We start from the raw sequence: 27,331 nt of genomic DNA, 5'->3' as shown, positions 1-27,331 counted from the left end.
AAAAACGAAAGAAGAAGAAGAAGAAGAACAGACGCGATTCCCGACTCTCTTCTTCCTTTCCTGTATTTTCAGGTATATAATAGTACAAATGTTCGGGGAAAACTTGACCAAATAGGGTAACATGCATTTAATTGCAATGTACAGTGAGGGCTGGTTGTGAGAGTTTGATAACTTACATCTATGATTTCTAAAAGTGTTCATACTGAGGTAAAACTACTGTAAATACTTCTGTGTAATGCAATATTTGAGTCTAACATGTTTATTCAGTGTCTCAGATCAAAATGTTCCATTGAGTTATGTGTAACGTGACGTCACTCACAGTCGACCGTCAAGAGGTGATGCCCTGAACAGACGCCGATTTATTTTAAACAATGGAGGTAGTTGGTGAAATTGTGGAGGACCTTATGATGCTCGCGCAGCAAGTTGATGACATCAAATTCCATGACACTGAGATAAAGGGAGCAATTTTCTTTAATGGGGGAAAATATAAAATGAGGTCCAAACACAACCCAAAGACAATGACTGTAATGCAGTGGGATTTTAAGTGCATTACAGTCATTATGAAGAATTCAGCGCTGATCTAAATGCAGCTGTGACCAGCAACAGTGTTGGTTTTGGTTTAGTTTTAAACCCTTATGTTTTCTTTGGGTTGTGTTTGGACCTCATTTGATATTTCCCCCCATTAAAAAAAACATTGCTCCCTTTATCTGTGTCATGGAATTTTGTGACTTTTGTTACATTATTTGTCTAAACACAAAAAAACCTGGGTTTGATTTTAATTGTTCTGAAAGTAGCCTATGTATAATTTTGTTTTTGTCCATTTCACAGTTGAGATTCATTTTTCAATAAAATAATTAAATCCCACATAAATCTAAACAAATTGTCAAATGAAAGCCTGATACTACACCACAAATGTAAAGTGGAACAAACACTTTCACACACACACACACACACACACACACACACACACACACACACACACACACACAGCAGGTTTAACTGCAACAGACAGCATTTTTATTGAATTTCGCAAATTGAGAACGCGTGTTTTATGTGTCTTTTTCACTTTAAAGGGGGTCGCACACCGAACGCGCAGCGTCTAGGACAACTCTCACCTGAAAATCCGATGATATCCGCAATTTTCTGATTTCTGTAAATTAATATAAATTTAAATGTATATTGCAGCACAGGGTGAAGTCAGTATATACATTAACTACGATTTGAGACACATACATGTAAAATTAATATAAAACTATGCAAATGGCCGTTGCCGTTGCTGGGCATCGCGGACAGACGCCGAAAGGCGCCGCCGGTGTGTGTAGACTGATAAAGAATAATGTGTTCGAATTTAAAAGACGCGGCGCTGAGCTGCGCGTCCGGTGTGCGACCCCCTTTAGGCTATTTGAAGGGGTGAGACCAAGCACCGACACTCATGTCTTGTGGTATGTCCAGTAAAGGACGTCCAGGTCCTTTAGTTGTCCTGTCCTTCACAAAAAGCCTGTTACTAGCTACTTCACTGAGGTTGGCGAATACAACATTACTGATGTTGCTGTTGGTCAAGGCCACGAACTCATTTAACTTATCCAAAACTAAATGGCTTCTGAGTAGAGGACATCTGTAGTAGGCTACTGTCATCAACTTGCTGCGCGAGCATCATAAGGTCCTCCACAATTTCACCAACTACCTCCATTGTTTAAAATAAATCGGCGTCTGTTCAGGGCATCACCTCTTGACAGTCGCCTGTAAGTGACGTCACGTCCCAACACGAACACGCCCCATAGCATAACCCCACCCTTGACACTGATTGACAGGTTTCCATGAAAGGCATCGGAAATGGAAATACTAAGGGAATTGCGATTTCATTTGAGTTTTGGCTGGCTACATACGCGACGCTGAGAAAGTGAAAAAGCAGACGTGGTAATTGAAATTGCTATTTAAATATGACAGGGTCAAGACTCGTAAGATATGGGAAACACAGTTGCAAACTGCCTTTGCATTTCCATTTTAAATTTGGCAGTCACTGTGCGTTCGCTTAAACGAAAATGCAAACGGTAATGCGCGATTTGCATTTGCGCTTGGATTATGTCACATTTTATGCGTCCACAACTTGAAAACGCAATTGCAAATACAATTTGCAATTTCTTTTGAAAAATGTCCGGAATATCATTCCATAATCAACACTTGTACTCTAATATAGTTAAATATAAACATGCTCATTCTAATCATATTGTACATCTGTTCTTGCTTTAGGTGTGGTGAATGTCAAAAAACTGCCCCAGGCTGTAAGAGACGTGTGTCCCTTTTAAAATTGTACAACGGAAGACGTGGAGACCTGCGAGGGTTTTATACAGACCCTGAATTTCAGGGGGGCAGTTTTTTGACATTCACCACACCTAAAGCAAGAACAGATGTACAATATGATTAGAATGAGCATGTTTAGTTCGGACTTGAGTCTTTGCTAGCGCTTCTGTGTTACACGTCACCACGTAGGCTCACTATTGGCCGACGCTGGTCGTGTGTGATGCGAGATGACGTATAACACAGACGCGCAGCGCAAAAACACTACGAGGCCCAGAGAGAAGGAAATGAATAGTGGAATAAAGTCGTCATTTTTGTTTGTTTTTGCGCACAAAAAAGTATTCTCGTCGCTTGATATACTTAAGATTGAACCACTGTAGTCACTTGGACTGTATTAACGATCTCTTTAATAACTTTTCTGGGCCAGCAAGTTTGGGCCACCTAGCAGCCTACGGAGGAGTGAGACAGGGCTCAGATTTCATCAAAAATATCTTAATTTATGTTCCGAAGATGAACGAAGGTCTTACGCGGTTGGAACAACATGAGGGTGAGTAATTACTGACAGAATTTTCATTTTTGGGTGAACTAACCCTTTAACCGCGAGCGAGGTTAAAGTTTCGCGAGCAGCAGAGATGGATGATGGGATGAGATGTGCATGAGATTCTGCGCACGCTCAAAGCACAGTTTTCTCCTCGCGGGTTACAATCCTGCTCGCGCGAGCAGAGAAATTCTGCGCGCAAAAGTAATGTGCGCGCGTGCGGCTTTCGCTTGTGAGCGCGGATCTCATTTCCTCTCGCGATTATTGACATTATTATGCCACCATATGAGATCGCATTTGCAAAAGTGCTGCAAGACGATGCCTTACTGATAGCTTAGGAATAAATAGCGCGGTAAAAAAACGCACTTTATCGACCGTCTCTTTCTTGACTTTTCGACGAGATGAGCCCCATATTATCTGGAGCACGTCTTTTTTAACTCGCATTGCGACGGCTTTTGCACATTGTAGGTCTAAGCTATACCGTTAAATGCAGGGGGAAAAAATCTTGTGAAATCAGCCTTCCATATTTTACACCTGTACTATTTTGGAGAGATGATACTTTGCCGTCTGTCTTTGAGGAGAAATATCGAAAACAAAAAAAAGGTAGTTCACGAGGCGTGTCCACAAACTACTTTCGATCTGTAGTGTAGAAATGAATATTACACATTAATATTCGTGACAGAGCCTTGATATCTTCATCGTGAACACTTTGTCGACTTCACTGAAGGTAAGAACAAGACTGTAACTTATTGATCACTTTTCTGACATGAAGCCTCGCAGTGACGAGATGAGTTTTGCTCACTTACATGATCGATATTGTTATTGTTTTTCTAAACCGCGATTAGACGCGCAGCATAATGTGTTTTAATATTGTTACTATTTTTTAGACTGAATAGAGGAGAGTCGGGACGATTGAAACGCCGGACGGATGAACCATTGAGATTTCCCTGAAAACCAACGTCAAATTCGTCAGCACGTACAGCACGCAATGCCTACCTAATAGAAAAAAAATCTTTACGTCATGCTGTTTTGGAGTTAAAGCTGGAAAGCAGTTTTTGAGTGCGGTAAGTGAAATCTTTCGTAAGGTTCTTGTTTTTTTTGTTTTTTGACTAACAAGTTGTATTATTGTTTCATGTGCCATTGTAATGCTAATACGGCAGGTGTATTAGTACTGCAACACATCCTTAAGTGTGCAATATCAGAGTTTTTCTACATGGGGAGGGGTCTCATTTATAAACGTGGCGTACGCACAAAACGGGGCTGAAAATGTGCGTACTCCACTTCCGACGCATAAGTTGTGATTCATAAAAACAAACTTGACGGGAAAATTTGCGCACCTGCACGCAAACTCTGACCCATGCTTACGGACGTTTTGGAGACGGAGCAGTTTGGCGACACCGATGGTGAGCTGGAGTGAAGTGTCTTTTTGTTCACTTTTAGACAGAAAATCTAAAGAAATACAAGATAATATAAATATAATTTCACTCACCAAGCCTGTCACTTGAAGCAAATATCCATCCGTTCTTAAATGTCCGCGCCAGCGAGCGCGTTGGGCCGTTTAGTGAAACTGACGCAAATAACAGTTTAAATAAATAAAATAATGATTTAAACTGTTTTACTTCTGATATAAACATTTAGATTAAATATGCCATTCAAATTATGGAGTTAAATACTTAAACATTAAATCATTACTGAGAAGTTACAACATTTTTTATATATTTATATTAAAATTAAATCAATATAAATATTTGTTGTGGATGCGATGCTTTTGAACACTTTCCTGTGGCGTGCTGTGCTTTAATGTTTTAACCACAGAGATAATTGCTTATCATGATAATACCAGATTGTCTGAGAAAATAGTTTCATGCAAATAATGCCTAAGGCCTATCTGTTTCCATTAAAAATATAAATCAATTAAAAATACAATTCGGCCAGTGGAAAAGATTGAGAAAAACTTTATCTGAAATGTATTTTACACTATTTGATTTATGTATTCAAAAGCAAGGCAAGGATAGGCAACTACTTGATTTTTATTAATGTAATGTGTATTGTACCGTTAAACGTTATCACGTGGATGAATAATCATATGCAAATGATATGCAGATGAGCATCTGCATAGTAAAACTAGGCGTTGTAAGCTCCATATATGGTTATTTTGGGGAGGAGACGCATGTGCGCACAATCTTCCGCTCACTGGGATTTATAAAGTGAATTCTGCGCAGGTTCTGGCGTACGAACGGTTTTATAAGTCTGAATATTTTTTTGCGTATGCCATTTTTGGCTTTCGGGCGCACATACACTTTTATTAAGGATCCTACGCCCAGTTTTATAAATGAGACCCCAGGCCCTCATTTATAACCGTTGCATACGCACAAAACATCCCCTGAAAGAGGCGTACGACACTTCCGACGCATAAGTTGTGATTTATAAAAACATACTTACAGTAGGGGTAAAATCTTCATACCGGCTGCAGCAAACTCTGGCCCATGCGTACGAACATTTTGGAGATGGAGCACTTTGGCGACACCGATGGTGAGCTGGAGTTAATGGCCCTCATTTATCAAAAGTGCGTACACCAAATTTCCAGCGTACACCTGGCGTACACCCAAAACCACGTTGACTTTGAGATTTATCAATATGGACGTTGGCGTACGGCACGCTCAAATCCTACGCCAGCTCGGGAGGTGGTGTACGCACGTTTTGAGTGCGGGAATGCGCAAAAAAACAATTCCTAACACCACAAAACGCACTGACAAACTAAAAGATATAATATAATATATGACCCACTGTAAAAAAACAACAACATAGTAATTATAAACTTCAGTGTTTATTTTTGTGCAACATGGACTTAAATGTTTAATTTGTGTGACTTTACCAAAGCATTTGAATTGTAGGCATATGTATTCCAAGTTGCGAGCCTGTGCGCTTTACCTGACGTTTCAAGCCTTGTTTATACTTTCGCCTGGCTCCGCAGACTGCGCGCGCACCTCCCCAAACGGACGAGGCGTTTATACTCGACGCGCTCGCCGTTGTACTATTCTTTGAAACGATGGTTAGGCCAGGGTTAGGCCCGGCAGGTATGCACGGACTGGGTTTAGTAATGAAAGGCTTTCAATGACCAAAAAAATAATTCAGACTGACAAAATAATAAAAATGCCATTCTTCTTCTTTTAAATAATAATAATAATACAAATAATAATAACGACATTCTTCTTCTAAATAACAATAAGCGTCATTAATAATAAAAATCTAGAAATCAATGTTGTTTCTTTCCACTTCCCTGGTTTCGCTTTCTCTTTCTCAAAGAAGTATCTCTTTAATTTGCCGTCTTCCGTGTGTCCATGGCGTAAAATGAGGGCGTGGGGGGAGCGGAGACTTGAATATATAGGGGCGTGTTATTCTAATGACGATCGTTTTCAGCCGCGGCATTTATTAAGGGCAGGTATTGCGTACACCAGAATTTCAAAGGTACGCACAGCTTCATAAATCAGGCGATGAGAGGAGTGTAAGCATAATCTTACGCCAATATATACGCCCGTTTCTACGCAAGATTGATAAATGAGGGCCAATGTCTTTTTTGGTCACTTTTAGACAGAAAATCTAAAGAAAATTATACACATACATTATACGCATATAGCTTATCTAACGGCAGATTAAGTAAAACCATAAAACTTCATTATGAGTCCTAATCATAAATACAATGTATGTTCACAATAACAGTTTGAAAAATATAATAATGATTCAAACTACGTTTTACTTTTGATATAAAAAATTTGATTAAATATGCCATTCTCATTAATGTTGTTAAACATTTAAACTACATGAAATCATTACTGAGAAGTTACAACATTTTTTTATTCAATAAATATAAATATTTGTTGTGGATGCAATTCTTTTGAACACTTTTGCTGTGGCATGCTGTGTTTAAATGTTTTAACTACAGAGATAATTGCTTATCATGATAATAGCAGGTTGTCTGAGAAAATAGTTTTGTGGAAATAATGCACAACAAGGTCTATCTGTTTCCATAAATCAATTAAAATACTATTTGGCCAGTGGAAAAGATTGAGAAAAACTTTCTCTGAAATGTATTTTACACTATTTGATTTATTTATTTAAAAACAAGGCAAGGATAGGCTACTAAAATTATTTTTATTAATGAAATGTGACATCCATATCTCATACTTTCCTAATGTCTGGTACCGTTAAAAAGGGATGTCCCGGGAAATCGGACGTGATCGGAAATCGGGCCCGATCACGTGGTTTCAGACTCGATCGGAATCGGACGTTACCTCCCGATCAGGATTCGGATATATATGTATATATATTCTCATTATTTTTTAACACATCTATAGTTATGCGGTGGCACAGAGTTACGCCGGTTTCACATTGCACGCGTTAGCAGAGCGTAAGCAGCGCAGGAGCAGTGCGTATGGTGAGCAGGAGCAGGACACGCGCGTTTTGCTTTCACACTGGCAGCGTTTGTCACGCGCAGCTGAACCGTGGGTTGAGTACAGACAAGAGTAGCCTACTCCATAATGGATAAGTTGGCATTGCTTTATTTCGTTTTCAAATACATTTAAGAGAAAAGACTTGTCAAGAAGCTTATTTAATTAATAATTTCATTTTTGGTTCATCTTTGTTTTTATTGTTCTGGCAACAAGTTTGTTTTGGACATTTGTTTTCTTTTTAAATTGATGTTGGTCATTTGATTGACTGTTTAAAACACAATAGATATCATCAATGCACTTTTTGGATAAAACTGCGGTGTATTTTGGCCATGATCAATGCACTGTCACTTTAATTCAGCAAAAGCGGCGCAGCAAAAATAGACTCGACGCCGAAACGATCGCGGCACTGCTGCTCCTGCTCTGCTCCTGCTACGCGCTGCCGTGCCGCCTCTACGTGCGGTGTGAATGCTCTAATCTGTTAACATTAAAAATATACGCGCTGCATGCTCTGTTAACAGTGAAGTGTGAAACCGGCGAGTGCAGTTCCTTAAAAGCACATTACTGGCTTTGCAAACACTGTGGCACTTTTATTTTTTTATTTGTTTACATGCCTGCCGGGTATTTTAAGTTGAGGTGTTATTTGTTTATATATTACACTTTTTTTTATATTTACTGTTGCACTAAGTCCAAAAGTGAAGAATTGATGTTATTTATTACATAGTAGTTGAATGTTAAAATAAGGTGAATTAAATAAAAAAATAAGGAACATCCTGGATCTGTTTTTTGCTCTTCTTTATTCTTTTTCTTATGTATTATAGAAGTATCGGATTGGGACTCTGTATCGGTAGATACTCAAAATCAAATGACTCGGACTCGAGGGCAAAAAAACCTGATAGGGACATCCCTACCGTTAAACACGTTGTCACGTGGATGAATAATCATATGCAAATTATATGCAGATGAGGATATGCATAGTAAAACTAGGCGTTGTATGCTCCATATATGGTTATTTCGGGGTGTACTTTAAGATATACTTTCGTTATTAATTTTTCTACATGCCACTTAATTTACTGCATACCAATAGTGTAATGTTTAACCATGGGTCACAAAAGCTCTCTTCCACCATCTCACACTATGTGCGTTATGTTTCATTTCCTAGAGGACAACTTAAGACAGCTCTCTACAACACGTCATAGACACTTATGAGACACCATGGACCAAGACTCAGAGTGTAAGTAGTTGCCACAGTAAAAGCAGAGATAGTCATATGAAAAAAGTCTGCATTACACTGATTAAAAGTGAAGTGGCCCAAATACTTGCTACACTATAGAATATGGCGTTCTAGAATCTTATGAAATCACGTTCTTCCTTGTGAGCAGTTATCATGTTATTATCTCTCTACTAGGTGCTCGGTTTGTGGACGCCCACTGGCCGAATCTTGTCCAGAGAGTACAGATGGTGATGCCGATAGCGGATGAGCTGCGGTCGCTTGGCATGCTGGAATATGAGCCGTACTGTAAGATCAGAGCAGCAGATACTAACCAGGAGAAAATGAGAGAGTTTTATAAAGTGTTGAACTCTGGAGGAGACAAGGTTAAATCTGCATTTTATTCTAGCCTGGAAAAGCATGAGCCATCTCTGCTCACAGACTTAGGTAAGAGCACACTAATTTTGGCTATTATACCACATGTGTCTAGACCTACAGTATATACTGAGATATGAAATGTTAAAATATGTACTTTTACAGGCATTAAACAAATTGCAGAAGCTCTTCCAGGAAGTAGGAACCTTAAATATTTTGTCTTAATTTTCCATCTTGTTAACTTATTTCTGTCAGGACCACTGTCGTCAAATACGATTGACAATTAGCATATGTTTTTGATTGGAGGTATGGTTCTGTTCTGGGCAAGAACTCCCAGTGCAGCGATGCAGCCTAGCATGGCAGGGTTCCCGTGGGGTTTTAAAGTCTAAAATTCTGAACTTTAAATTTAAAACCTTAAAACGTCTTAAAAACGGCCAGATTTTCATCCGAGGTCTTAAATTTAATTTAGTCAGGTATAAAAAAGGTTTTACCCTCATTCATTTCCAGAAACGCTGGCCGCAGAAAGTTATTACAAAGTAGCAAAAAAGTATCGAGTCGTAGACTACAAAGCGGAGCTCTAGAGCAGGGGTCTCCAACACGTCGCTCGTGAGCTACCAGTAGCTCGTGGCATGATTTGAGGTATCCTTGGTGGGGATAAATTTATCCCCCCCTCAAAGTGATCAGTGCTACTACAGTAGTGGTGAGACGGATCACAAAACTTATCACGGATCCGTGGTTTGATTAAAGTCAATTTTATTTAAAAATGCGCTACTTTGGCTGGCTCTGATATAGCTGCCGCAGCCTCTCTGTAATCACCACTCTGCAGACTTGCTCAATGTCCAAACCAATCAATCTGATTGGTTACACCTCATGAGTAATAGCCTATCAACACTTGCGAGACAGTTGCAGGTCCGCTGGGCAGTGGAGCTGTGTGTCGAACGGAAGGCAGCATATTCAGCATATTACTGAAGCATATACACTGAGTTTTAGTATTTTAGTATTACTGAATAAACACAACAATCTGATTATCTGTTTCTATGATGACAAGCAGAGTTAGTGTCCCAGTCACACCACTGAGAATGGCCGAAGTTACACATAACGGTGTTTCACTCAATTGAGGCTAAAGCAAAGGTTTTTTGATTACTCACTCACTCTTGAGCGTCCCTGTAAAGTCAATTCTAAAAAAAAATTCTAAACACATTTTAAATGTTAGAAATGTATTGCTAAATCATATTACAAAGACTGTGAACTGTGAAGTACTGAATTGTGGAGTTAGACCGTTAAACAGTTTTTCACCATTGCTGTGTTCCGGATTTTCTGGGCGGGGCTAAAACGGGGGCTTGATGACGCACTGAAGCCCCTGAGCTCCTAGACACGCCCCTACTTGATGACGCACTGAAGCCCCTGACGCTGCCCCTCCCCTAATATAGCACATTCACATCAGTTTGCCGATCGCGAGTTACTGTCAGTACTATTAGTTACTACAGCCTACAGTTTGCTAGCTAGCTATGCCTCGTCACGGAAATGCGTACTACCTGTCCTGGATGCGATCACGTACAAAACAGATCGGTGTCCTTATTTAAAGCAGCGCTCAGTAAGACCAGAGCCCGTCTACAGAGAGCCTGCCCACTCCCTATTAAGCCCTATTGTACCGAATTTTGGTTGTAGTACCACCAGAGTTCCACTGGGGGTGCTCGCCATGAGTGCAAAATGAATGGGAGTCAATGGGGCTAGACGGCTAAATGTGTCTCTTTCACCCGATTGCCGTTGAGAAATCTCAGATCTGATTGTAGATTTTGCAAGTTCAACATGGGGTTTAGGTCGAAAGTTGAATGAACGAGTACTTATGTCGTTTTGATTTCTTACAGGTTGAGTTGTTGTTGCCCATAACACGCTAGCATTCTGCTAATGACGTCAGCATTCTGACGTCATTGACATTTTGAAAGACTTTTTAAAGCAAATAAGTGACTCTAAAAAATCTAACACCAAGCAATGTGTAATTTCTTTGCATCCCCTTACGAAAACAGTTGCATTGCTAGCTAGCACCTCTCGTGTCGGTTTATGTATTATAGTCAGCGCGGTAACATGCAACATAACGTTACTAATTCTGAGGCAGACGGCAAGCTAAACTAAAGCATAATTTGAAGATTCATATAGATTTATAGGCAATCTCACACATACAGTGAGGAAAATAAGTATTTGAACACCCTGCTATTTTGCAAGTTCTCCCACTTAGAAATCATGGAGGGGTCTGAAATTGTCATCGTAGGTGCATGTCCACTGTGAGAGACATAATCAAAAAAAAAAAAAAATCCAGAAATCACAATTGATTTTTTCACTATTTATTTGTATGATACAGCTGCAAATAAGTATTTGAACACCTGAGAAAATCAATGTTAATATTTGGTACAGTAGCCTTTGTTTGCAATTACAGAGGTCAAACGTTTCCTGTAGTTTTTCACCAGGTTTCACCGGTTATGCTTCTTACAGAGCCACTCCCTGGTTATCCTGGCTGTGTGCTTCAGGTCATTCATGTTGGAAGACCCAGCCTCGACCCATCTTCAATGCTCTAACTGAGGGAAGGAGGTTGTTCCCCAAAATCTCGCAATACATGGCCCCGGTCATCCTCTCCTTAATACAGTGCAGTCGCCCTGTCCCATGTGCAGAAAAACACCCCCAAAGCATGATGCTACCACCCCCATGCTTCCGTGTAGGGATGGTGTTCTTGGGATGGTACTCATCATTCTTCTTCCTCCAAACAAGTTTAGTGGAATTATGACCAAAAAGTTCTATTTTGGTCTCATCTGACCACATGACTTTCTCCCATGACTCCTCTGGATCATCCAAATGGTCATTGGCAAACTTAAGACGGGCCTTGACACGTGCTGGTTTAAGCAGGGGAACCTTCCGTGCCATGCATGATTTCAAACCATGACGTCTTAATGTATTACCAACAGTAACCTTGGAAACGGTGGTCCCAGCTCTTTTCAGGTCATTGACCAGCTCCTCCCGTGTAGTTCTGGGCTGATTTCTCACCTTTCTTAGGATCATTGAGACCCCACGAGGTGAGATCTTGCATGGAGCCCCAGTCCGAGGGAGATTGGCAGTCATGTTTAGCTTCTTCCATTTTCTAATGATTGCTCCAACAGTGGACCTTTTTTCACCAAGCTGCTTGGCAATTTCCCCGTAGCCCTTTCCAGCCTTGTGGAGGTGTACAATTTTGTCTCTAGTGTCTTTGGACAGCTCTTTGGTCTTGGCCATGATAGTAGTTGGATTCTTACTGATTGTATGGGGTGGACAGGTGTCTTTATGCAGCTAACGACCTCAAACAGGTGCATCTAATTTAGGATAATAAATGGAGTGGAGGTGGACATTTTAAAGGCAGACTAACAGGTCTTTGAGGGTCAGAATTCTAGCTGATAGACAGGTGTTCAAATACTTATTTGCAGCTGTATCATACAAATAAATAGTTAAAAAATCATACATTGTGATTTCTGGATTTTTTTTTTTAGATTATGTCTCTCACAGTGGACATGCACCTACGGTGACAATTTCAGACCCCTCCATGATTTCCAAGTGGGAGAACTTGCAAAATAGCAGGGTGTTCAAATACTTATTTTCCTCACTGTATAAAACCTGATAGAGGAACGGACAAAACACTACAGAAAAAACAAACACATTTGTTTACTAATGAAAATGCTAACATCTAAGTTACAGTATCTAGCGTACTAGTAAGCCCGTAACAGATAGCAACCATAATAAAACCCAAACAGACAATAGCAAACATCCTGAGGTCACAATTACAAGAAATTACCCGCCGGCACAATTACCCGCCGGCCCAAAGTTGCAAGGGTGGTTTTGCGGCTCACAGGCACCGGGGGGTGCGAGACGACCACCATTCAACCCGAAATCAGTAATATAACCATTACAATGACTCCAAAGCTGTTTGGTTAAGGTAAAAAAGTTACTTAGTTCACCTTTAAATTTCCAAAAAACGATCACATCAAGAAGAGGTGGATTAATTTTGTGAAGAGCCACCTTGATGGAGAGCTGAGGATCACCGCCAAAACCCGCCTCTGTAGGGATCATTTTACACGGGATAGTTTTATAAACTTTCGTTGGAGACAACTGGGATTCACTGATAATCCGCTGTTACTGTAGCCTGGGAAAACCCAGACTACTTCCGGCGAATTTTAATTCTCTCTCCAGGATAGTCTGGAGAAGAGCCCATTCAAACTCATTTCTGTGCCGCCGAAATCGCGGCACCAATCAGAAACGTTTGGGGAGGGATTTACATGATGACGACAGCGCAGCGACGCTGAAGGAGATTTCATTACAAAGATGGATGCCGCCGTGGAACATCACTCGTTCGAATCATGGACAGTATATAAACGAATCAGTTATCGCGTCTGTTTTGAGCGATTTAAACTTACCGTTTTCATTAAAACCGGAGCAAAGAACAACACTCGAAGCATACCTCATCTCCTTCATCGATCTGATTGGTTTTATGACTATCCAATTGCGCCCAGAGGAATTTGAGCTACGTCGGTTGGTGACGCCTCTTTGGAAATGATTTGTCTACATAGCTTCGCCAGACCCTACACTCAGTTTCAACTGAGAAGGGTCTGGTTTTAACCAGGCTACTGTTACTGGTGAATGGGGCCGAACCGACTAACGTTATCTCCCGCCTCGGCCTTCATCCTCCCGTCGCGCCGAGAGCTGGTGCCATCGTTGGCAGTGCATGCCCACCAATGAGTGTAAGTTGCCTTGTGTGCTTATGTTATAATTATAGTAGGCAGTCCAGGCTCGAACATGTATGGCTTTGTAAAAACTATTAAGCTGCTAGGAGTATCCATTCCGGCTGTAGCGGTGACAGTTGAGTGTGGCGACGGCAGCTTTCCCACCACGAGTGGGCGTGGTTTCACCGCAGCCAGCGGACACGCCCCCAGCGTTTGAGAGCAGAGACTACTGCTCATTTTTTCAAGATTTTGATAGCTTATTTTTATATTTTATGTACTTGCCGGCTTTTTTTATCATTCAAATTTGGCTGGGTGGCTAATAACACATTTTTCTGTGGTGTGACAAACTCAGAACACATATTAACTGGCAAATTCCCCGAACACATCCACCTACGCAGTCTTTATCATATTCTGAATTAAGAAATCATTATAATGCAGTCAAAAATCGTTTACAGGGAACATAAATAATTATTTTACCTTCCTTCGTTCATTTGTCACGTGACAGACGCAATGAATGGATTGTTCATGAACAACTCATCACTTCCGTTACAAATCAAAACAAAAAGCAGCAAGGAGGCGTCGTATGATCATTTAAACGAGTTTTATGACCAGGTCGGTGAGGATGGGAAAAATCTGACGCATAGCTTCAGTGTTAAAACTGATAAAATAATTGTCTGTGGTTCTATATGGGCTGTGGCAATCATTTTGAAAAATAATATCTCGCAGCAACATGGAAAAAAAGAACTATGAACTAGTTCATTTTTGGAACTGTGAACTTAGTTCAAAATTTTGAGTATGAAATATGAACTGAACTAGTTCATTTTAAAATTTGTCAACTGAACTTTGAACTAGTTCATGTAGAAAGTGAACTTTCCCAACGCTGGTGTGGGGAAAGAAAAGCTTTTAGAGTAAAAATATTGCGTTAGGCTACTTCATGAGTTAATAAGAAAAAAGATTTTACAATTCCTGCAAATGCAGTGATGAAGTTCATGTTCTCATGATTTATTTTTATGAATAAAAATGTTTCAAAACACCCCCCCTCTGTTTTTTTCACAAATCGCACCCTGGATATACATAATAAAGGCTAGATGTCTCGTCCGCGCTGCTGGCCGATGGAGGTCGACGTCCGCACCTGGCGGCCATCTTGTCACAGTCAGCTGGCTCACTCGTAACATTGTGTTTTAATGGTGCATGTACTTTTTAAATAACCATAACTTGCCCAATTTTCTACCGATTTTCAAACGGTTTGGTTTGTTATAAACGTCAGAGATGTAGTTATGGCACTGCATACTTATGAATAATTATAATATGACTTATGAAAATAACATTGAACAGAACAGATAGGTGCAATGAATATGCACATGCACAAGGTATTTGTTTAATAAAAGTGTATATATATATATATATATATATGTATATGGAAATCATGTGCAACTTAAGTTATATTGAAAAGAAAGAGCAATTCTGCCTCTCCCACTGATGTAAAATTGCTGGGTAGCCGGCTAGGCTAATAACTACAACCACATCCACAAAGATTGTAATTTAGACAAAAGATTTGTTGTCATAAAATCGTTATTGGTGTCAGTAAAACCTATACAACTGAACAGCTTGATTGTGCTCTCAGCCTTGATAACTTGCCCAAGTAGCCGTGATACGGATTTAATGCACGACGTAGAGGCGAAGAACCACCCGACGCGAAGCGGAGGGTGGTTGCCTCTACGAAGTGAAGAGACAGAGAACTGAAGGAGAAGGAACAGAGAGAGAGAGAGAGAGAGAGAGAGAGAGATGCGTGCGCGAGTTACCTGTGTGCGTCTCTTCTTTAAAGTCTAACGTTAGCAACTAACGTCCCCTCTTTGCTTAAGCATATAGCTAACTTGATTCTTTAATGGATTTATTACAATTATTTATGAATGACAGGCAACACTGACAGTGACAAGGCAATCTTTATTTGAACTAATCATGTCATTTATTTATTGTTAATTCTTTGTGCCGCTTTTTGTCATTCAACGTCTTCTCCAAGTCTTCTATTTCGTCTTGTGCCTGGGCCCATTTCTCAGAGTTGCCATATTCACCATACAAATTAAACGATATGCAAAAATCATCCATTTAGCCTACCTAAATAAACGTTTTCATATGCGTCTCTCACTCTGCTTGCAAGTGTATCTGTGTTACTATGGTTACCAATGTAGCGGATTAATTTCGAACTGTAATCAAACTGACTGGAACTACCTGTGCATTAAACGGTTTTACTGCACACCTTCCAGCCAATCAGAATAGAGTATTTAAACAGCCCATGGTATAAACAACTATGGTGCACGATTAAGTCGTTTTTCGAAAAGAAAAATTTCGAAAATGTTCAAGGATCCAGAATTATAGCCACATTAATAACGTTAGTAAGAAACCAAACCGTTTGTAAATCCGTCAAGATTTCAGTGAGATGGAGTATTTGTGTTCGTGCAGATCACTCACCTTACATCAGGTACCACAGAGCCCGCCAGAAAGCTTGCCTGTGACAAGATGGCCGCCGGTGATGATGTTAGAGACTCCGCCTTAAAGGAACACTTCGACTTTTTGGGACTTTAGCTTATTCACCGTATCCCCCAGAGTTAGATAAGTCCATACATACCTTTTTCATCTCCGTGCATGCTGTAAGTCTGTTTGACTCACCCACCGCTAGCCTAGCTTAGCACAAAGACTGGATGTAAATGGCTACAGCTAGCATACTAATCCCAATAAGTGACAAAATAACGCCCAAACATTTTCCTATTTACATGTTGTGATTTGTATAGTCACAGTGTGTACAAATAACAAGGTCATATGAGACACAGACATTTTTTTAAACATTTAAATACTAGGAACTATTTTCTCAGTTAGGCGAAGCACTGCTACTTGGGCGGAGTGATTAGCGCAGCACCCGAGAAGCGCCGTGGTGAGGAGCAGAGAGTTCGCTCAGAGTTGGAGTAATAGAGTCAGCAATTACTAGATAGTAAATGCAAAGTTTACAATCATGGGTGTTCGCTGAATTGTAAAGAGCTGCGACAATAAACAGGGGAGACCAGGTAATACCATGATGTTTCATAGAATTCCAACCAAAAACGCTGACCTGATGAATCAATGGCTACTTGCTCTGGATATAGATCCAAACACACCTGTAGACATCATCAAGGACTATCGCGTTTGCTCAGAACATTTCACTGAGGACGACTATTTTGAAAAAATGGAATTTGCCACACGGACCATGAAACGTGTGCTGAAGGATACGGCCATCCGATCGATAGTAAAGACAGGACAAAGTGGATCACCTGCGGCTGCGGTAAGTGTTCCGTTATGTTTTTAGATGACTAGCCGACTGTTACAGTGCCATTAGCTAGATGTAATGTAACCTTAGTGACACTATTACATGAATAGGGTGCTCACTACTATTACATTTGTTCCCGGGCTCCATGTATCCCCTGTAATGTTAGTATTGTGTTGTCACAAACGCGCTCTGTTCGGCATCTTGTCTATCAGCTTCCAAAGTTTGTAACTCCTCGTCTGTGTATTCTGGCTCAAAACGATATGGTTCTGGATCTTGGTTTGATACCAAATAAAAATCCAATGACAATTTCTCAAAGTCAGCCATGATCACGAATCACGTTCGCTACTAGCTAGTTAGTCACGTTGGTTTTGTTGACGGAACGGCGCTTCTCGGGTGCTGCGCTAATCACTCCGCCCAAGTAGCAGTGCTTCGCCTTCTGAGAAAATAGTTCCCAGTATTTAAACGTTTAAAAAATGTCTGTGTCTCATATGACCTTGTTATTTTTACACACTGTGACTATACAAATCACAACATGTAAATAGGAAAATGTTGGCGTTATTTTGTCACTTATTGGGATTAGTATGCTAGCTGTAGCCATTTACATCCAGTCTTTGTGCTAAGCTAGGCTAGCGGTGGGTGCGTCAAACAGACTTACAGCACGCACGGAGATGAAAAAGGTATGTATGGACTTATCTAACTCTGGGGGATACGGTGAATAGGCTAAAGTCCCAAAAAGTCGAAGTGTTCCTTTAAGACATCTAGCCTTTATTATGTATATCTATGACAACAACATCTTTGGCCCTGTCCCAAATGGCACACTCCGGACTTGTGGACTTCCTCAGAGTACACACTTTGGTGACGTCATGTAGTGCAGACCTATAGGGCCCTTGGTGCGAGTCCACGAGGGCGCATTGAGAGGTATTTTTGGGACAGACTCGATCGGCACGCCGGAAATAACGGTCTGTTGTTGTTGGACAGGAGAAATCACATTTTTGCGCTCCGACGTCTTATCTCCATGTCAACTACACAGTCTAATATTACAGTTCTGTATTTTGATATTGTGCATGCCACCTGGGCATTAGACAATAGATACATCATGCTTATTTAAATGATTTATACAGTTGTACATAATAAATACATAATGTTCCATTTGAACTAAGATTACAATTTGAACACAATGAAAATGTGCATGAGTTTCAGATGAATTTACAGGTTTCACTATTCATACTACTGTACGTTTACATATGACTCAGTAAAGCCCTGACATTCGGTTCTATTTATTTAATGAATCATAATATGATCGTATTATTCAACGCGCTATTATGTTTGAGACATCAACCACTGGTCAAATGTACATCTAGGTCATAAAAAACGTAATACTTTCTTCTCAGCCATGTCAACAATTGTCCATGAGCGAAATTTCCTCCCATCTGTTGTCTGATTGGACTTTCGCAAGGATTCCTGGGTAGTTTAAGTGTGTGGAGCCTGCATCCATGTGGGCTTCGCGGAAGACCACTTCAAGGGTACAAAGGGGGCGCTGCTGAGCACACTTCAGAGAGTTAAAATGCTGAATGGGACGGCCTACGGATTCGTAGATTCAGCGAACGCGCAATTTAAGTCCACTAGACCGAAAGTCCTCATGAAGTGCGCCATTTGGGACAGGGCCTTTGTCGTTGTGGAGAGCGCATGCATGGTTGCATAGCAACGACAGACGCCATGGGAACATTGTTCCGAATTTTACTATTAATAATAAAAGATAAGCTAATGTGCATTTTAAATGTCAGTAATTTATCTTTTTTTGACTCATTCTTTTTATAAAGAATTATTTAAAGGCTGAAATATTTGAGGTTTATCTTTTTATGAAACCTTTTTTGTCAAAACTTGTACATGTTAGTAGATAACATGTTGCAAAACACTCTTTTAAAATCTGGCCATCATTTTAATGTTTATGGAAACAAAAAGTGCACATTGATGGTAATTTTATTTGTTATTTGCTGGTTAATGTGTTGTGTAGGACTTAAATTTCAATCTTTATGGTTTTAAAATGTCTTAAAAAAGGTCTTAAATTTGACTTACTGAAACCTGCAAGAACCCTGCATGGATAAGAGCAGGGAGAGCAGCAATAACCCCCTTTAGGGTAAACAGAACAGAACCAACATGAATGTATTGCAGATATCATTAATGTCAATATTTTAATGTACAACATAATTCGAGAAATTAGTCTGATTCAAAGGGGAATCAGAAGGCCAAATCCTGACTGACGAGAGGTGGAGCTGGGGATGGAGGGGGGTAATTTGCTCCTGATAAACGTGATAGCTGTTGATAATACTGGAGGAGCTGATATATGAATACAGTGATAGGTGTCGTATTCCTATAGGTAGACGTGGATCAGCTGAGAGTCTTTGCTTTTCAAAACAGAAGTAGAAAATTGCTCTAAAAAATGCAAAAATAAGTAACTTCCACTTATGGATAGACTTTAAGAGTATGTTTACTCTTTTCAATGATGTGCAGTCTGAACATATTTGTTCCCTTCTCAAAAAATGTGAATCACCAATACTGTTAGTTTAGGGCAGTTGTGGCACAAACCTTACATTGGGTGGTGGTCTAATACATTTCTTCAGCAATAGACAGACAGCGAGATAGATTGATGTAAAATGTTTGAAAATATATGTGAAATGCCTTGATCAATATATCAATTAATAAACCAGTGAATGTATCAAGTGTGTCTTATGTTCTACAGGCTCCACAGGACATCACACACACTCTGAAAAAACACATTCCTCAGGTGACTAATGAATTTTATAGTAATATGTTTTAAATATTGCACTTCATCGACCTCGTAATTTAGTTGGTATTTCTCTGCTCTGGAATTTCTTACTGTATTATAATTAGGAAAAAAACGAACTCTTTGAACATTTACCTCTTCTACAGAAATCAGCCCAGTTATTCACAAATATATGAAGCTGATCTACAGCAAGAATCAGTATGTGACTGAGTATAACTCACTGCCTGGTGAACATGTGCTGCTGTCTGAGCGCTTCACACAACCTCTGATCCTTCGGAAACATAGAGATGAAAAAGAGCGAGAAGAAGAGATCAGCTCCAGTGGAAAGCGCTTCCAGCAGGTCCTCAGCTCCAGGAGCAGTGGAGACTCTGTCCATCTCAACTCTCTGTTCGACCCAGATGACCACGGGATCAGTCCTAGATCTGTGATACTGCAGGGAAATTCTGGAAACGGGAAATCTTTCACTGTGCAGAAGATCATGATGGACTGGGCATCTGGTCACCTCTACAAAGGGCGATTTGATATTGTGTTCCACTTAAAGTGTAAAGAAATAAATCACATTCCTGGCGAGAAGAGTTTGGTGGAGATCTTGAACCGCAGTTGTGGTTTATCATCACATGAGATCTCACAGATTTTACAGCAGTCGCCAGAGAAGGTGCTTGTGGTCATTGATGGATTTGATGAGCTGAAACTCACACAGGACATTAATGACACGCCAGCACACACTGATCTGCTTCAGAAAGCCCCACCTGTGGACACTCTTTGTGCCCTGCTGAGGGGTCGAATCCTGCCAGAGTCTCTCCTGCTGGTATCCTCCAGATCTACAGCTACGGACACACTCAGTAAACTGCTCAAAGGACCTCAGCGTTTCTCTGAGATTGTGGGATTTTCAGAAAAGGGGGTGGAGGAGTACTTCCAGAAGTTTTTTCAAAATGAGGACCATTTCAGGGAGGCTTATACATCTGTGAAGGCAAATGAAACCCTCATAACTGCCTGCTCAATCCCTGTCGTCTGCTGGATCATCTGCACAACTATCCAGGAGAGATTCAAATATGGTGCAGGTGCGACAAGCGGACTGGAAACCACCACCTCCATCTACGTGGACTTTGTGTGCACTCTTCTGAAGCATCACTGCCAGGGTTTGAGTCAGTCCGTCCCGACACTGCTGAGGAGTCTGGGTCAGCTGGCAGAGAGAGGGATGCAGGAACAGCAAGTCCTGCTGGATGAGAAAAGTGTGAATGAAACCATTTCAGACCCTGCTGGAAATCCATTCTTGTGCAAGTTCCTGTTTAAGAAGCGAATCGACCTGGAGATGATGTTCAGTTTCATGCATCTCAGCTTTCAGGAGTTCTTCACTGCTCTGTACTATGTCCTTCTGGATGAAGAAGAGCCCCTGAGGAAACTTACAAGGTCACTTTTAATGGACAGTTTCTCAAAACCACATTTAGCAGCTGTGGTGCAATTTGCATTTGGTTTGTTGAATAAGGATGTGAGACTCACACTTAAAAAACATCGTCTGTTCATTCGTCCAAAAACACAGGCTCATCTGAAAAAATGGGTTTTGAAAAAGGTTAAAGGTGGTTTCTTATATTCGGAAGCAGCATGTGTTGTTCTTCACTGTCTCTATGAACTTCATGAAGAAGACTTTGTGAAAGAAGCAATGGAATCCTGGGAAATGATTCATCTAGATGGTAATTCCCTCAGAAGAACAGACTGCTGTGCCCTGCTGTACTGCTCTCAGTTCTGCAAGAGCTTTGAAGAAATCTCTGGTTTGTTTTTAACATCAGAAGATTTGTCTATGATTTTGCCTGAACTTCACAAGTTTAAAAAAGCAAGGTAAATGCGTTGGTCTAAAACAGATATTTGGTGGATGTAATTAATATCTAATCTCTAATTTGCTGTTGCAAGTTAAACTTAATTAGTCTGTACAGTAATGTTCTGTATTTAATTTTGAAGCTTGGATATAGATGATCCATCAGACTCTGATCTCGTTGAACTGATCTACACTCTCGTGAGAGGACAGACCCTGAGCTCACAGAGGTAATGTTTTAAAATATATTGTATAACATTTAATGTGTTTTATGCACACGTGCATAATCCTTTAATGTGCTTTTGTTTAACTTTAAGGTTCATGTATATTTTTTCTGTGCTTTGGTTTGCAGTGTTCGTGTAAGCATCTACAAAATGAAGTATGATGAAATAGATGGGAATTATCCTGTCTACCGCTCACTTGATCTGTCAATCATCAAAGAGCCGTCCAGGTGAAGAACAAGTGATTCTTTTTCTTTTCATCAAATAGTTTTTTTCTCATGATAACCATAAATAATTATATGAATTAGGGGTGTCGCAATATACCGGTATTGACGATAACCGTGATATTCAAAGCATGAAATATCGACATCGTGTTAATTTAGAGCAATACAATATACCGGTATTGGCGGTATTGGCGATATTGGCGTTTTCTAGACGCAGCGCTCGTCCGCGCCCGCGCAGCTAGAGTGAAACACTCTGTCTACAACCGAAAAAAGTAAGCTGAGCTCGCCAGTATTAACAACAGAATTCTTCGGCTTCAAAGAAAACAGCACCTTAGAGGTGGTCGCACACCGGACGAAAAGCGCAGCGCCACGTCTTTAAAATTCGAACACATTCTGTATTCGAGTGTACACACACCGGACGAAAAGCACAGCGCGGTTCTATTCGGCGTCTGTCCGCGGCGCCCAGCAACGGCTCAGGACCGTGTTCAAAATCCTGCCGCGACACAGAGCGCAGAAAAAAGTGTTCAGATCACAGACTCAGCAACTATTGTATTTAATTGTACAGTATAATCATAACATAGTACAGACATTATCTCAATTCCATAATGTCCTTAAACATAATTATATTGCTGGCCATAAACTCAGAAAGTGCGTGTCCGGTGTGCAATACCTCGAGTTGTCATAGACGCGACGCGGCTATTATTTTACTAGTCATCATGGAATGGGAAACGTGACATTAACTGTTAACAGGGGGTTTCTGTGTTCATATATTTAATAAAGGGTGATTATTAAAATTAAGAACCCCGTTTTCTTTACTCATCTTATTTTTGTATTTGTATTTGCACTTGATTTTTTTTATTCAAATCTGCTATCTGCATGACTTTATTGGCGCTGGTGCAACAATAGGTTTAAGAGCTTTTCAGTTCTTCAGGAAACCTTCAGACAGTGTTTCGCTTCAGTTTGAAACCAGATAAACTTCACATGCTTGTCTTCCTTCACAAAAATTTGCCATAGATTGAGTACGCAAGAAGTAAAAATGCATGTGCCTTGTGTTTATCAGTATCCTTATGTTTGTTGGGTAAAAAAGAAAAACTATATAACCCCCCCCCCCCCCCCCCCATAGATTCTATAGATATCGCGATATATCGATATCGTGAATTCTTTTGGCCACAATAACCGTGGTGTGAAAAATCTAACATCGTGACAGCCCTAATATGAATAATATGTTTTGTTTAACCAATTATATCATCATCTTGTTCTGTTTATCTGGCATACTTGGTCTCCGCAATCTAATAGATTATAATTCTAATAGTAATAATGCAACTAAATTGGTCACCCAAAATGGTTAAAAAAATAAGGTACACACTTTTATCTTTTTTGACTATTGCTAATGATGCAAATATTGGCTGGTGCCCAACAAACCACCAATTAATCATCATTTTAAAAATGTATAACAAAAAGATATTCTAAGCAAGAAATTATTGTCTCATAGACACAACAACAACTTAAATCTTTTTTTAATTATTTTTTTTTATAGTATCTGCATAGAGATTGGCCTGTATCGCCATCCGGATTTGCGATCATTCAGTCTCACCTTTCCACACTCAGAGATAATCAACATCGACTGGACCAGACTTTTTCAGATAATTCACCAAAGGGATTCAGAAGCATTACTGTCATTTCTCTGTTCTTTCTTTAAACTGGAAAAGATGGAAATGAGTGTGAAGTGTCTAACTAAGAGGTTGTCTGACTGGACCCTCCAGATGACCCAGAACTGCCCCAGTCTAACCGAACTCAAGTGAGAAACATCTGGAATCTCCTCTGTCCTGTTTCTATGTGAATTTGTCTGTTGATGAGAACTGAGTATCTAATATTCAAAGGGAAATTCTGTCATCATTTACTCGCCCTCATGTTGTTCCAAACCTGTTTTCCTCTGAGGAACACAACAGAAGTTATTTTAAAGAATGCTTGTGTAACACAGTTTCAGATCCCATGGACTTCCATTGTTTGGACAAGAAATGCAATGAACCAAAACTGTTTTATTACCAGCATTATTCAAAATAACTTCTGTGTTCAGCAGAAGAAAGAAAGACACAAGACAGTTTATGAATGACATGGCAGAGTTTAATTTTTCAGTGAACTAAAACATTAAAAGGCTATGAATTAATGACACTGATCACACAGTCACTCACCTTTGAGGAATTGTCTTAGAAACCTTAGAAACACAAAATTGTTTAGTAAACAAGATCTATTGTATTTTTTATTATTATATTATATTCATTTATTATTATTATTTTATTCATTTATTTTATTAATTTTGTTTATTTATTTTGGCAGTTTAGCTCTTGCTATATCAGATAACATTACCTTGAAACCGCCCATCTGTAGTTCATGGCCTTCATCCATTTAAACTGTTATGGAATTGTTTAAATGAATGTGTAATAAGCAGATGTGAAGAATGCCATTATCAATCTTAATCATTTTATCTGTATAATGTGTTTCCACATTTAGGGTAAATGCTTACTTAATACTGGAGGAAGGAATCGAGATCTTGCAGAGGTCAAACACAAGACCAAGTTGTGTGATGACATTTAAAGGGTTTGTATTGGTTTATCATTATATAGATTTTCTATGCATTTTCATGGAGAGTACGGCTTACAAGCTTTAAAAAGGAGACAAAAACACCATAAAAGAACGACTTTTGAGGCATATTCCATGTTTTCTGAAGTCACATAATACCTTTTTGTAAGGAACAAATCAAAAGCTTGAGAATTGCTATTCATAAATTAAGTTTTCTTTACATCCACCCTAGATCTCATAGTTCATTAACAATTTAATAACTTAAATGGTGGTCTGTTTCTCACACAAATTATTGTTATAACAATAATTAAAATCAAATATCAGGTTTGTTAAAGACTCTGTACTGATGCTGTGCTTTGTGCTTTCTGATTATGAAGGTCCATTCGGAATGAACCGTCTCAAAAATGCCAGGCAGGCACAAACAAAAGGCAGCATCCAGAAGACTGCAAACAATATGTGAAGATTCTTCTGAATGACCAGGGCTTTTCCATGGAGACTTTTCGACCGTAAGTTAAGACTGAGATTAACACTAAGAAAGCACCAATAAAAATGAGAACTATAATATGACACGAGCCAGTAACACAAACGTTTTCTTATGATTTATACAATTTCATTTGAACATTGCATCTAAATGTTGATCCTATCCTACAGGTCAGCTTGTTCATATTTCTCTGTCATGATTTATCTCTTGTTTCTCCATTTCTAAGGCTCTCGTGTAGGGAACTAATGGAACTAACGAGTAAACGTATGGACTAATGGTACAGCATTACAGCTCGGAGAAAACTGCAAAAGTAGCATCTTTACCTGGAGCTGTGGAAGTGAATAAAGACACCAAACAACTCTGAAGTCATTTACATGCATTGTAAAATAGTTGTGTGTCAGTTTGTTTGTACAGTGTTTTTCTAAGCAGCTTTACAGAGTTTTTTGATGCTTTGACTAAATGTAATACTTTAGAGCAGAATGATTTTTTAGAGCGTATGGTTTGTGTGAACAAAATATAAACTTATCAAGCATTTGACATTTGCTTCATATAGATCAGTGGTTCTCAAAGTGTGGTACGCAGGCTCCGTCTAGTGGTATGCAGAGGAATCACTGAATTTCGCACGTAAGATCAAACCGGTGTGATCTTTTACTGTCTATTATTGTGTGCTCAGTCTTGGCTGGTCCCTGGAGCATACAATACGATTACACTGGCAAAGAGGCTTCTATACTCTTTGACACCGGTGTAGAACGGCCAGTGCATCACGCGATCAACTGCTAAATTCAAATGTGCTTTCGCAGTTGGCGCTGTCAAATATCACAATTATTCAGTGTTTTTAACCACATAATGTTTATTTTAGGTTTCAGACATTTAAATTCACCCAAGTACTAAAAAAAATACATTTAGAATTTGTAAAATACACACTGATGTCTACGGAAGCGGAAATAATAATAATTTCCATTATAATTAGACGACACATTTTATTCATATCAGATTTTATTCATTACACATTGTGTTAGTAACTTTAAAGTTAACTCTATTCTTCTCCCAGTTCACCGGCCACTTACTTTCATGTATTTTGGAAGAAGTGGATGAATTCACGTGCTGTAACAATCCAACAGATCCGATTCTCTGCAGACTTCAACTATAGTTGCAAACGTTGTCTGACGTGCGTTATGTGGGCTAGCTATTTGCTCAATAAAAATAGGCTCATGGTACAAATTACGTTTTGGCAAATCGGGCAATTGGCATTTTAAAATTCCCCAAATTATCAAAGGTTGCCCAGATTGTGTTGAGTCTGCCACAGTCAAATGCAGATGCTGAGCGAACCTTTTCAGTTATTGGCCTAAACAAGACTGACACCAGGAACAGACTGGCACTTGATGGCACCCTGTGAGTGATGGGAAGTTCGGATCATTTTACTGACTCGCTTGTTCTACCTCGTTCATTAAAATGAACAAATCTTTTTTCGAGTCATTTCGTTCATTTAAGGGGCTTTAAATGTTATACTTTTAACAGCCAAATTCCACGAACACATCCACCTACGCAGTCTTTATAATATTCTGAATTAAGAAATCGTTATAATGCAGTCAAAAATAATTTACAGGGAACATAATTACTTTACCTTCCGAGTCTTTCGTTCATTTGTCACGTGACAGACGCGTTACGGTTCATGAACGGATTGAACCCTGCTTCAGATACGAGCTCCTGCAGAGGTGGTGAAGCAGGCCAACACTGCCACTGTGGCACTGTAGGCTACAACAGGCCTAATGTGTGAAGCTTGTGTTGTGGTTTTCTGGGGAGGTGGATTAAGGTGGATATTATGTGTCCCTTTTGTTTTGAGATTTCTTATTATGATGTTGTTGTTTTACATGTTTGTTATTTAATCACATCTATCTTAATTTTTTTTTATAGTGCAATCAATAAACTAATTTTACATTTTGAAAACACGTTTACATTCTATTTGTTTTTTTTGGCAAAAAAATTCTCCGCGCGCATTGAAGTTTTACAGAGTTTCACTCCAGCCAAAGTCCCAAAGTTGGCAACCCTGCGTCAGACAGAGTTACAGCACGCACGGACATGAAAAAAGTATGTATGGACTTATCTAACTCTGGGGGATACGGTGAATAAGCTAGAGTCCCAAAAAGTCGGTGTGTTCCTTTAAGCTAATTGAAGCTAATTTCTCTGTTATCCATTAACAAAAAGTACTAAAAAGAGGAATAAAAAATACTAAAAAGAGGAATAAAAAAAATCATATTTTGGAAATTGAACTTAATGCCTTAATTTAAAAAAATAGGAAAAATCCAACCTTTAAGGACACCAAT

The 27,331-nt window shown here is 39.6% G+C and overlaps 1 protein-coding gene across 1 annotated transcript; it reads left to right on the top strand.

The window, feature by feature from the left end:
- Positions 1-26,958, top strand: LOC308692817 (NACHT, LRR and PYD domains-containing protein 1 homolog). Its single transcript, XM_081369222.1, has 12 exons — positions 1-72; positions 3,724-3,900; positions 8,447-8,518; positions 8,693-8,941; positions 19,647-19,691; positions 19,838-21,527; positions 21,648-21,731; positions 21,854-21,952; positions 23,484-23,744; positions 24,458-24,544; positions 24,904-25,032; positions 25,234-26,958. Exons 3-12 carry the CDS (start codon positions 8,500-8,502, stop codon positions 25,280-25,282), a joined length of 2,712 nt encoding a protein of 903 aa, XP_081225348.1. The 5' UTR covers positions 1-72; positions 3,724-3,900; positions 8,447-8,499; the 3' UTR covers positions 25,283-26,958.
- The last annotated feature ends 373 nt before the right edge of the window (positions 26,959-27,331 follow it).

Source organism: Scardinius erythrophthalmus, assembly GCF_964197995.2.
Source record: "Scardinius erythrophthalmus genome assembly, chromosome: 6".
In the NCBI taxonomy this organism is placed as follows: Eukaryota; Metazoa; Chordata; class Actinopteri; order Cypriniformes; family Leuciscidae; genus Scardinius; species Scardinius erythrophthalmus.
The sequence above is the reverse complement of the archived record's forward strand: the minus strand, read 5'-3'. Positions and strand labels throughout refer to the sequence as shown.

What these genes read in the sequence shown, in the direction of transcription:
- LOC308692817 (XM_081369222.1), top strand. An exon ending in CAGACCCTGAGCTCACAGAG is followed by an intron (nt 21,732 to 21,853) that starts GTAATGTTTTAA and finishes TTTGGTTTGCAG; the next exon opens with TGTTCGTGTAAGCATCTACA. An exon ending in TCCATGGAGACTTTTCGACC is followed by an intron (nt 25,033 to 25,233) that starts GTAAGTTAAGAC and finishes TCCATTTCTAAG; the next exon opens with GCTCTCGTGTAGGGAACTAA.